Source organism: Clinocottus analis, unplaced genomic scaffold (genome assembly GCF_023055335.1).
Source record: "Clinocottus analis isolate CAN_PGR_092001 unplaced genomic scaffold, fCliAna1.0.p SCAF_1, whole genome shotgun sequence".
NCBI lineage: Eukaryota > Metazoa > Chordata > Actinopteri > Perciformes > Cottidae > Clinocottus > Clinocottus analis.
Window position 1 is genome coordinate 5,634,117 of NW_027175820.1, and position 13,203 is coordinate 5,647,319.

Sequence of the window (13,203 nt, forward strand, 5' to 3'; positions counted from 1 at the left end):
AGTTTTTTTATTTCCCCTCTACATTTATAAACATCAGACTATTGTAACAAAATACTAAAAAATGAAGTCCTCGGTCGCCTTCTTATAGGTTTCATTTTAACACAAATTCATGAAGAATAATTGTGTCTTGCATTTGTTTTCTTGTCTGCGTCATCATCGGTGCTCAGTTAGGTTCCGGGTTCAGGAGGAAAAAAAATTAAGATTATAGTTCAACACGGCACTTTTAGAAGTCACATGTTCACTGTATCAGCCAATCGACCACCAACAGCAAACGTTTTTTTAGTCAGCTAAACAAAAACAAAACAACAAAAGATTCTGAAAGGATACAGGACTCATTCTTGCAACATTTTTATATCGATGCATCCTGTGCCAAGCGCTGCCCAATACCATTGTGATTGGTTTAAACAAATGATAATATGTCTGAATATATAAAAGTATTGTATATATATTAGACTATACTTTTCTTAATGTAGTTCTGTTCAATTGCTGTGTCTTGAAAATTAAAGTTACTTTTTTAAACCATAAAAACAGAACAGAACGAGAGCGTTGAGCTGTTTTCCGTGGTCATTTGACTGGTGCGAGTGAAAACGGTGATTGTTGTTAGTTGTTCTCGCAACGGCACATGTTGGTGGTTTACGGGCCGATAGTTGCCCAGTTAGCTCCGGGGCGGAGAGACCGATTTTGAATTTTTGACCGTTGTAGCATTAAAGAAAGGTGGAATTAGCAAGTTAGCTGACTTGCCAGCCGTCTGCTAGTTGGTCTGCTAGCTTGTTAATTCCCTCGTGCTTTAATGCTACACTGGTTACAGTAAATGAGACAAAACAAAGTTATCACTCATCAGTTGATAGCGAAGTGCTTTCCTTTGCTGTGACGGGAGTCTGCAGCATTGAGTTGTTAAATGTTACTATTTTACTCGACTAGCTTCTTATTGTCACAATTTCACTGCTAGTCGTTGCTGCTAAACCTCTCATGTCAGTGAGTCCACAACCTGCTGTGATTTAGTTTAGTTTATGTGGAAATGTTTCTCCTACAATGGCACCGGTGCACATAAACATGGCCGCCTGTTTGCCCTTACAGTCAACTCCTGTCTTTCTACCTTAATGTCACTGTTCTGACATAATATATTTGATCTCACACACATCAGATTTAATATGCCACAAACAGCACACACCGTGTAGGAAATTGCAGACTACACATCACTCAACACTACTTGTCATCTGTCTTACAATAATGTTCAATTATAGAGATAACAATGAGCCTTGTTTCACAGTGTCATGACTCGCTATGCGGCGTATGGAGAAAATGTGGATTGCTAAAAAAAGACTTGTTTATAGTTTTAAAACAACATGCCGTCTGGTTATTGGCGTTCAAATTAATGCAAAATGGAAATAGCAACTTGAACATATATAGATGTATTTGTATGTATGGAAATAAATGAACAAATGAAAGAATATATATTATGTAAATGTATACGCATGTGTATCTTTACTGTTCCCTGTGTGTATGTGCATTGTGCACGTGTGTGTATGTATATATATATATACTCTATTTTATTTAAGTATAAAACTTGTCTTTGTATTTAAATTAATCTATTATTTATATAAAATAGAATTGTTTTTTTATTCTTTGACATATTTTGTAAATGTATTGTCTCCATATGACTCATAATTTTATCCATATGTTTCACTAAAGGTTCAGACTTCCTGTCTAACTGAAGAGCTGCAATGCGAAACAAATTTAAACTAAGCCTCCTGTTTATGGTCCTGACTCTGGTGCTGGTGGGCCCGCCCTGCGAGGCGTCTTCTCTGGGGCTGACAGTCCACGTTGTGCCCCTGAACGCCGATGGAGGGAAAACGGTGCTTAACATCTTCTTTTTTTGTCCAACTATTTCGAATATTTATTAAAGCAAAAGCTCTTACTCTCTGAAACACATGTTTAATAAGGACAATGTTTCATTCTTACTTGGATGAACTTGAAAAGTTGAAATCCCACATCACGTTTTTCAAACCTCATGCACGCCAACATAACTAACTCAGTCGGTTTGCTGCTGAAACCAAAGGAGATTTCTGAAGAGCTAACTTTTCCCATTTGCTTTTGCATAGTCATACAAGCCATTTTCCTGCTGCTAAAAATGTTAAAACTACATGTAAAAGACAGTTTGTCATGTTGCCTCTTTGCTTCTTGCAGGTGCGCGCTCATTTCACCGCCATTGTCGCCGGTTCTTGTCCATCTTTATCTGGACTGTGTGCCGCAGATGAGGACTGTCTGGTCCACAAGATGTCACTGCCTTTCAAGGGCACCAAGCCCGGCTCTGGCTGGTGTGTCCGCCAGTGGCAGAAAACGGTCCCCAGTAATTACAACGCCACCATAAGTTTAGGGTATGAGACACACATGCGAGCGCACACACACATACACACACACACACACACACACACACACACACACACACACACACACACACACTCTGTCTTGACTTTTGGACTTAAACATTTTAAATATTTACGTACACACATTTTGTGTCCATAAATTCAAGTAAACAGTGTTTACGGGGAGAATGTCGTAATTTTCCGTTCACATTTCGTGCCTTCATTTTGTAACGTTTAGCTTGTTGGTATTGTTTTGAAATATTTTTTTTACTCCCTTATTGACTTTATCATTATCACCATGCTGGTGGACCATTTTAGTTTCCTCTTAATTAAGTACATAATTATTAAATGATAAAATTTACATTATGTATCTCACCTTTACAAAACTATCTTATAATATTCAGTCTTACTTATCTTGCTAATTATACAGATGAAGTGGTCAAAGTCAATTGTAATTTATTTTTTCTATATTCTATTTGTATTGTTATTCACTCTGATTGGTGTCTCACTGCTCCTTGCTTTTATTTTTTTAACATGCCTACAATAATTCTGCTTTTAGGCATGTCCTGACTATAATCTAGGACTGTGCTCTAATTAGTATTTGTCTTGTGTGATTGCACATTATTTATTTTATTTAAGGAAGCATTTGATGTTGCTTCTTGAATCAGGCTTCCTAGTTTTAAGTTACTCTAATGCACTTTCTTTTTTTTCCCTAAATGTTTAGGTCCAACACAGAAATGCATGTATCAATAAACGCAGCACCAAAGATTCGAGCAAACAGCGGGAAACTCAACCAACCAGCTTATGTTGGTCTACTTCCTCCACTGAGGTAAACACACACTCACAAGTTTACTTTGTTTTAATTTAACATAAAAATGATTATATGTGTTTTACAAATGTAAATATTAGGCTACAACCAGCAGCCGGCTAATTTAACTTAGCATGAAAACTGCAAACAGGGGAAAACTGCTAGCCTGTCTTTGTCCAAAGTGCCTCTGATGTGCAATTATGAGATTATGAGATTATTGCTGGAAAAAAAATACGTGTTTAGTATCATAAACTCGTGTTTGCCACAGATTTTATAGACAATAATCCAAAATATAACAGAAGAATAAATCCCATTGGGTTGCTGTCGAGATTGTAACCACCAAGTTGCAAAAACTCGTTGCCACAACTTGTTAGAAAACAGCGTCCCAGCCTATTTTCTGGTTGAAGGCATTAGACCACGCTTCCCTCCATGTTATCGTTGTATTGGTGGCTGATCATCTCTCTGTCCCAGGGCCCGAGTGAACTGTCCACACCACTTCCACCTATCGGTGAAGGACCTGGACGGCGACAGGGTCACATGTCGCTTTGCCCGGCCTGACGAGGGAGAGTGTCTCAACTGCACCCAGCACTCGTTCATAGAGCTGAATAAGGTGAGTCTCACTTCCTCCACAACTGTAAACAGCAGACATAACGCATCATCATCACTATCACCATCATCATCATCATCACTTCAGCAAAAATGAAACAATTCTACACTGTGGAAAGTAAAAGTCCTTCAAAGAACCAAAGTCTCCAGCAGAAACCAGTCCAGTAAAATCAGCACTTTTCTTAAGGTACCCTGGTGCTCGGAAACACGTCCACTTTCGTCTACAGGGACCGCCAAAATCAACACTGATTGAAAGTTCCTTGTAGTAACTTTAAGTAAAAGTATCAATCGTGAGCTGCAGAATTCAAGTATTAGAACCATTTTCTTTAAATGTTACCAAATTCAGAGTGTCATACTGCATGTATTTTATCTGACCATCTTTTTTGTATCCCCAAAGGTCTTAAATAGACATGTGTCTGTCTACCTCGATTATTTCCTGTACTACATCTTCTCAACTCTTTTCCCAGGAGAAATGCATGTTGACATTCACTGGAAACGCACCAGCGGGTCAGTATTTCATCTACCTGATGGCAGAGGACCTGATTCCTGCGCCCAAGATCAGCCACTTGACAGACAAACCCCTCAGCTCGGTGCCTGTGCACCTCTCTCTCACCGGTGAGTCCGTCGGGTCAGGTTACAGCAGCATGAATATCGTACGTTTCACTGTCTGTCATCATAGAATGAGGATGGTATTGAAACAAATAACAGAAGAGTCACAGAGTATTTGGTGCCCTTCCTTTTTTTTAAAATAGTTTCTCGCTTAAGTTGAAGTTATAGAAACGTATCTTCTTCTCTTTTGCTTCCTTTCAGTGGAGGAGTCGAAGTCCAGCTGCATTGATGAACCCGTTTCATCGGGGGACACCCCCAAAGAGGATGCCACGCTGTTTGTGCTGCCGTACCAGGAGGTTCAGTTCGTCACTGACTTCACATCGTGGCGGGAGAGGTGCGTCCTTGTATATATTATTCTCAGATTGGGCAGATAATACAGCCGATATCTTCACATAAAACATTTGACATCAGGGAAACTGATGTTTGAGCACCAAAACATCATTGATTTAAACACAGAGTCCAGCTCCTCTTGAACCACCGTAGTCCTGCTGGCCACCCTTCCAGTGCAGCTTGATCCTTGACCACAATGGATAGGTCTTTGTAAAGACGTGGGGTTTAGTGGTCACCGACCTCCCGCCGCTTTCATCTGTCTTATTTTCGTCTCAAAGTCCGCTGCACTTGAGCCAATCCCCAAGCTTCAATTTCAGATGTTGATGAATGTATTAAATGAATTGGCGCTCTCGTAATAAGCACTTTACAACAACTAATGAAGACACGTGGGTTGCCCCCACCAACACAGCTCCCAGTCATTAGCCTTCCTGTCCTCGTGCAACCAAAGTGAGATCCATGTCTGGATACTGGACACAAAGTCAAACACGTTCCGCCGGGATTGCCCCGAGTCAGCCAAGTTGCAGCCATGGGAGGAGTTTTTTTACATTACATTTCATTTTGCTGACGCTTTTATCCAAAGCGACTTACAATAAGTGCATTCAATCGTGAGAACAAACTCAGAACAACAAGAATTAGGAAAGTATAATTTCTTCAATAAAGTCAAGGTGACATCTGAGTGCTACTAAAGTGCTACTACTGCGCTAACTTCCTTACTCAAGGTGTAGTCGAAAAAGATGTGTTAGTTTGCGACGGAAGATGCAGACACTTTCTGCTGTCCTGATGTCAATGGGGAGCTCAGTCCACCATTGAGGAGCCAGGACAGCAAACAGTCGTGACATTGTTGAGTGTTTAGCTCGCAGCGACGGAGCTACAAGCCGATTGGCAGAAGTTGAGCGGAGTGAACGAGCTGAGGTGTACGGTTTTACCATGTCCTGGATATAGATTGGACCCGATCTGTTCGTAGCACGGTACGCCAGTACCAATGTTTTGAAGCAGATGCGGGCGACCACCGGTAACCAGTAAAGAGCGCGGAGGTTTGGGGACCCCTGAAAGACGTTTCAGCTGTTTGCAGATGATGTGGTTCTGTTGACCTTCAGCATGCAGTGGGGCGGTTTGCGGCCAAGTGTGAAGCGGTCAGGATGAGAGTCAGTACCTCCGAGTCTGACAGCATGGTTCTCTGCAGTAAAAGAATGAAGACAAGTGAGCTTACTACTCAGGGTGCCTGAGTTCAGCCTCAGAGATAGAGGGAGAAGCTGAGACGTCTGGAGAAGAGAAAGAATTGGCCAACTGAGTGGGGTCGGGCATCTGATCAGGACGCCTCCTGTACGCATCCCTTCAGAGGCTTTCTGGGCCCCGTCGAAGACAAAGATCTCACTGGGTGGACTCTGCATACCCCAGGAAGAACTGGAAAGCGCTACTGGGCAGAAATACCCCCGAGGCCGGATGTCCCAGCAGATATCAGAAATCCCTGTTGTCCTTTACTTTAAATTACAAGTCGGTGATGACAGGCTGCTCGATTTCTCATTTTTGCACCAGATTGCAATGAAACAATTATACAATGCACACAATGCAATGAGCCACATTTAAGACATTCCTTGCGTCAGTCATGACGCACAACAGCAATGATTCATAAGCGCCAGGAATGTTTCACTCACAGTAGAGAAAAGTGTCTATCATCTCAACACTAAACCTGCATGTGCTGAAACTGAAGGCCTCTCTCTGTGCTTCCAGTGTTACAGAGGTAGCGGTGGTCGGCCCCCCTGAACTCTTGAGGGTTGGTTTCAAATCCATCAGCTACATGTCGTCCATGACGATGGTCTGGGTCCGCTCCGAGAACCAACTGCCCCGGCTTTTGCCCATCTGCTTTGCGGCAAACACCGAAAGGTAAGTTGTGCCGTGAACTGAATGCCGCTAATGCTGCTGGTCATAGTGAAGGAAAAGTGGAGTTTCAAAACTTTTTTGTATGAAAAGGCACTTTTTTCTTTTAGCCCATAGAAAACATTCTCCTTTGTTTATAATGCATTATATATGATGTACTTATTTTAGTAACATGTTTTTTTTTTACTATAAATTGTACACCAAAAGCAATAACAAGATGAAGGACAATTACACACCATTAAACGATATAGTGTGTGTGTGTGTGTGTATATACATATGTGTGTATATATGTATATATATATATATATATATATATATATATATGTATATATATATATATATATATATATATATATATGTATATATATATATATATATATATATATATATATATATATATATATATATAGTTCATAAAAATACCAAAATAAAAATATTGACAACAAAGTGAGAGAGAGAGAGAGAGAGAGAGAGAGAGAGAGAGAGAGAGAGAGAGAGAGAGAGAGAGAGAGAGAGAGAGACCAAAACAAGACTTTGACGGGTTGACACCAGAGTCGCACTGCGCGACACACCTATGATAAAATGTCTAACATACAAACCACTGAAGTAAACCCTTAAACTGATCGGGAAGAACCACATTACCATAAAAACAAAAAGTGACCTCTTCATTTCCCTCTTATATTGCCATCTTTATTGCATATTAAAGTGTAGTGTGTTGAGAATCAAAAGGCATAGGTGAATTTTGTGTGCGTGTGTGTGTGTGTGTGTGTGTGTGTGTGTGTGTGTGTGTGTGCGTGTGCATGCAATTTCCACTTGGATTGTCTAATATTTTCACAAACAAGAACTAAAGCCATCAGAATAATTTGAAAAATGCACCAAAATAAATCAGCAAAAACAAAGCTTCAAAAACCATATCCAGGTTAAAAGGGCTTAATTTGCTATAGTAAAGTAGTTGCACAAATGTACACAATGTACATATAATGTACATAATAATTGTACGTGCCTCGGGGCTAAAACACAAACACGAAAGCTCTTGACAACCTTTCACGCCGCACCCGTCCCTCTCATTCAGTTTCTTTACTGGGTCTGCATAATGTCAACTATGCAAAACTGATACACTGGTGACACCGCCAGTCTAAAGTCTATGTTTAGCACACAACCTGGTTTGATTTGTACTTATTGTCTTTCCAGTTTGCAGTCAGAGCCCCGCTGCGTGTGGCTGTACCAAAGTAAGACCTTCGGCCTCTGAGAAACATCATGAGGGTGTTGCACTTCACTGTTGCTCACAATGAACCTGCTCACCTCAGAACACATTGACTATTACCCTTTCCACAAATAAAATGTGTTTTTTCCTCATCATTTTCAGGGGAGATGAAGAAGCTACCTGATGGAACAGGTGAGGAAAATATTGATTTATTCAAGCGTTTCAGCGTGCGATTACATTTTTGAGTGATTAGTTTAACGCCTTGCTGCTGTCGCCCTGCAGTGCTGACGTGTGGGAAAACGTCGATGACTCTGGTGCTGCCCATCGCCTCCATGAGTGAGATCAACCTGGCCGAGCTGCAGCTCAACAGCCCCACCTGCCCCGTCAACTACAACAGCACACACCTGGTGGCCAACATCTCCCTGAATGGCTGCGGCACCGATATTGTGGTAACCTGCGCCACCTTTTTCTGTCCTCCTTCTGGACCTTTGTACATTAAATTGTGTGTGAATATTTCTATTTTTTTTAAATTTTATTATCTGGCCTCAAATAAAACAATGACGATGATGCGTGGTAGTGTTTACATCCACATAAGTTGCAGCTCTTTTCAGCAACAATTTCGGGAGTCAGTGTCTCAACTCACAACTATTTCCGTTATCAATTGACCCGCCGAATATTTTCTCAACTATTCGATTCAAAGACTCCCAACATCTCAATTCAAAGGCTCTCTAACATCTCGAATGAGTGGACGTAAAACACACTCATGTTAAAACGAGCTGAGGTTTAACATGACCTTACAAAATTAGCCCAAAAACTCTCCAGCTAAATTGACATGCACTGAAAATAATTGTTTCGACTAAACTATTTATTTTACCATCTAAAAGAAAAATGTTCTTCTAAATAACTGGCTATTCCAAAATAACTTGAGTAAACCTTTATTAGTATCACGCTGTGAAGGTTATACCTTCCTTTTCTCCACCCGTCTATGACAAACAAAGGGATCACAGACTTTAGCAGAACTTTAGCAGTAATTTAACACCATTTGATAATCTGAAAAGTCCTCAAGTCTTTGCGGAGCTCAAGTGGTTTACCTGGAGCGTGTACGGGTGTCTTCTAGGACACTGTTGGGTTTGGTTACAGTTAAAGAGAGCACACATAAGGAGCAAAAATATTGTCATTTCCACCAGTAAAACAGTGCTTTTCAGCCTAGTGATGAATTCAAAAAATGTTGTTTTGACATTTTATCCAGCTGAATGTCAATTCATTTTCATTAACCTCTTCCTCCTCTAACCCCTCTCCTCCCCAGCAATCTGGCTCAGAGCTGGTTTACACCAACGTCTTGAAAAGTGTGCGTGCCTTCACTATGGTCAGCCGCCAGCCCTCGCTGGAACTTCCTCTGGCCTGCCGAATCCCCGGAGTCCAGGCCAAGGGGCCAAATTACTACTTGACCATGCCCTCAGAGGAGGAGACCTTCGGTGCGGTCGAAATTAGGTTGGAAGTTCACCCTCCAGGAGAGGGGCCGCTGGCAAACTTCACACGCACCTCTAAGTTTCGCCAACTTCAAATGATGAATGAGCAACTTCAAGAAGTAACAGAATCGCGGTCAGAGAGCAACAGCCCCTCCGACATCTTTTCCAATAAGCGCAGCTTCGCTTCCAAAAGCAAAGTCGTCGGGGAGCGGATCACAGAGCTGGACCTTCAAGTGTTCTCCAACTGCAGCATCGACCGATCTGAGATGGTCGTGAGGGATTGCATCGAGTCTGAGACAGAGGACTTTGCGACGTCCAACCCCATCCTAGACGAAGGGTCAGTGACAACCCGTCTCCTGTAACAGATTGAGAAAGATACACTCCTCTGGAAGAAACACAGACTGTTTTTCAGACGCATATATATATATAGAAATTCCAATACTTCTCTCGCTCTTTTTTCCTAGATGTACAGCTTCCAACACCACGTTGGAGGTCGTTACGACACAAAGCAACGCCAAGGTTTACCGCCTGGATTTGAGCTCTGTGGCGACCAAAGGATCAACGGTTCGTACTCATGCAACACATGCTACATTTCTTCGCAGATATTGTTTTAAATCTTACAAAACAAGTCGAGGCAGAACATGTATTTCACGCACTGCACTTTTTTAAAATACAGACTTTGTGGGAATTGGTTTAGTTTGAATCTTTAAATAGGACACTCGTGCTGCTGTCGGTAAATCTTTTCCAGGATGTTGTGGAGATTTAGTTCCAATAAGCGTCTGAAACAGCTGGAAGGATAATTATAACACAGTCCACCTCTCTCGGGCAGACAGGGATGTCTTCACAGCTATTGGATACATTGTCATGAAATACAGATGTCTACGCTTCCTGAGAATCAATCCTTCTGACTTTTGACCCTGACTTCTCCTCTTGCGTCGCCATGAGATTGACATTTGTGGTTTTAAAGGGAAACATCCCTACAGCTGAATCTAGTAACGTTCCTCATTCCAACACGATGCATTATAATAACTTTGGAGATCCCTTAAGAACATTTCTTCAAGTGCCGCCATTGGGTCAGAAAGTTTGTTTATTATTTTGGTTCATTACCAAAGAAATGCTAAATCTCAAACCAAGCCCAAAAATGTTTTGTGACAGTATTCTGCGAACCAATAACGTCTTCTAAATAGTTGAAGTCATTTGATGTTTTCTCACCTGTGTCTGTGTTTGTTGTGTTTTGCAGATGTTCGTCCGGTGCACGGTGAATCTCTGCATTGCCACCTTACCCGCTGATAAGTGTCCCAGTCTGTGCAGCCGCAGCAGTACTCACAGACAGCTGGTTAACAGCGTTTGGACCAGTAGCTACACGGTCAACTCAGGGCCCGTCAGCCTCGTGGTCACCACTCCTCCGCCGACCACAGCAGCCGTAGTCACCACCACTGCCGCCACCACTACCACCACTGTCACCACTGTCACCACTGCGACCAGCGCCGCCCCCACCATTGCCGCCGCCACCACCACCGTCGCCAACCCTGCCGACCCCACCATCGCCACCGACCCCACCACCGCTGACCCCAACACCGCTGACCCCAACACCACTGCCATCCCCACGACTTCACATGGTAAGACGTTATCTTAAAAATAGGCCTCCGTGTCTTTTTGGGGGGGGCGCGGGGGATGATTCATGACATTAAAAACATGAATATCAAAGTTTTCTTTGAAGATTGTTTTGGAGGAACATCCTTATAAATACATATTAGGCCGTTACGAATGAATGATGAATGTTTGACGTTCATAGCGTGTGAGAAAAAATATATATTTTTTGTCAATTAAGTGCAGGTTCATCATTGTCAGCGTCCCCAAAGAGACAAGCAGCAAATCGTCACATTTGGGGATTTATTTACGTCATTCATAATAAGCATTCTTATGTGTGTTGATTCAAGTTCAAATCCTCCTGTTTTGATGTCAAAATGTACACAGAAACACTGTAACTGTGAATGTGTCTCTTGCAGCTCCAGAACGTGCGACCATAGCAGCAGGAGTGATTTTGGCAACTATCGGCATATTTCTTCAAAACGTTCTCCTCCACTGAGCTTCCCGGTCTGTGGGATTACGAATCACTCAACTGTGTGTGGTTTCAGATATGTAAATAAATCAGAGAGCACTATCACCCCCCCCCCCCTCTCCTCACCCCCCGCCCTTCCCCGGAAAAAAAATATAGAATAATTTCTGCACTGCTCAAATTCAAAACAGTTATAATGTTTCATAATTTGATGTCCAATAATTATATAAATCCGGATAAAGCTTTCTAGTTTTCTAATTTAATATATTGTCTATGTGAAATAACATGATGGTATAGCCTATATTTGTTTACGCCTCTGAGAATGAAAAATGGAAAGTATTAAGTATTTTCTCCTAAATTAATAACTTAAGTGTGAAATTGACACAACAGTTTTCAAGTGAAATGATAGAGAAACAAATAATGTAATATATTTGAACGTCTATACACCCAATATGGATTAAGTGTGCACACAAAAACAGAGTAATGTCATTTAAATTGATTGAACTCAATACAGAATTTGTTTGAGAAATTCAAAGCTTATATTTTATATATATTTTATTCATTACTAAATCTCAATATATGATTTCATAGAGATATTAATCCAGCCATGCTTCCGCTGAGTGATGTGTGTTATTGATGCTCATCTCACAGTTATAGTAACAGAGACACAGAGGAGTCCAGTAAAGTCCTTCAGGTCCTGACAGTCTGAGACCTTGGGTCAAGTATGTGAACTCTGCTTTATGTCATTCTTCTCTTGCTTATCACTTCCTGTCAGCAGTCTACTGTTTGAAGCAAACAGTAGACTACTAGTAGTCGTAGCATCTAAAAATATCTTCAAATGTTTTCTTCATAAGAGCAGCAGACTTAGTTAAAATGCCCTGTTGTGTTCTTTTTACTAGCTTGGTGCGGGTTGTATTGGAGTTAAATGCACTTGCGGCATTTTGTCTGTTTACATTATTTGATGAAAATTTAAAAAAAAAAAGACAGCTTACCAGTCTGTATTGTTGGATGTGACAAACTGTTGTGCAGGGAATGACAAATACAGTTTTCAAAAGGTTTATTTCAAACATTTTGGATCAAATGTAGGTTTTTGCTTCTGAAAAACATTTAATCAGACACTTTGCCCCCACCCAACCATTGTGTGATGTGCATCACTGTTCACATTACATATAAAAGTCTATTGTTCTATTTAAACATGTTGATGTGACATATTTGTCTACAGTATATATTAAAAAATTCCAATCCTTTATGTTTTGTTGATTTGTTTGTCTACAAAGCTGTCATAGCGGATGTCAGTTAGACAGCTATATTATAAGGATTTAAGTGTGTTGGATAACATGAGATGATAAAATAATCCTTTATTAGTGGGGAAACAGCAGCAGTGCACACAAGATACACATAGTAAATAAAAACCAAGTAATATGAATAAAAACCAGTAAAGAATATAACAATATTAAATATACAGATAGAATAAAACATTATATATATAAAAATAAATGTATTTATATATAAATGTATCTGTATTGCACCAGAGGAATGTAAATAACGTGATTAAAGTGTTATTAAGTGTTGTAAGTCAGTTAGAACAAAGCAAACATAATTGTGCTAAATGAGGAAAAGGTTTTATAGATTATAATACATTACAATCATTGTTGATTTATTTAGTCATTATTTTATATCAATATTAATAATCAAATAATAATCCTGCTAGTATGTTAATTATAGAGCACTTATAAAAAAATGGTGAGAACAAGTTTTACCGATGCAACACTGTCACTTTGTAAAGTGAAAAGATAAAACTAATTGTGTTGTTTAAGCTTCAAATTAGTTGGAAAAGAGAAATGACTGAATTTGATTAACTATCTGTAAATGAA

General features: G+C 40.4%; 1 protein-coding gene across 1 annotated transcript; it reads left to right on the top strand.

The window, feature by feature from the left end:
• Positions 1-1,757: 1,757 nt before the first annotated feature.
• LOC137784555 (uncharacterized) lies at positions 1,758-11,470 on the top strand. The gene is made up of 13 exons (XM_068575333.1): positions 1,758-1,856; positions 2,188-2,378; positions 3,646-3,784; positions 4,248-4,395; positions 4,591-4,723; positions 6,451-6,603; positions 7,789-7,826; positions 7,964-7,993; positions 8,084-8,250; positions 9,108-9,607; positions 9,735-9,834; positions 10,511-10,889; positions 11,280-11,470. The coding sequence occupies exons 1-13, from the start codon at positions 1,758-1,760 to the stop codon at positions 11,357-11,359; spliced, it is 2,157 nt and encodes a 718-aa protein (XP_068431434.1). The 3' UTR covers positions 11,360-11,470.
• The last annotated feature ends 1,733 nt before the right edge of the window (positions 11,471-13,203 follow it).

Coding starts and splice junctions, on each gene's coding strand:
- LOC137784555 (XM_068575333.1), top strand. CDS start 1,758: ATGGTCCTGACTCTGGTGCTGGTGGGCCCGCCCTGCGAGGCGTCTTCT. Junction 6,604..7,788: donor TTTGCGGCAAACACCGAAAG/GTAAGTTGTGCC, acceptor TTGTCTTTCCAG/TTTGCAGTCAGAGCCCCGCT. Junction 9,608..9,734: donor AACCCCATCCTAGACGAAGG/GTCAGTGACAAC, acceptor CTTTTTTCCTAG/ATGTACAGCTTCCAACACCA.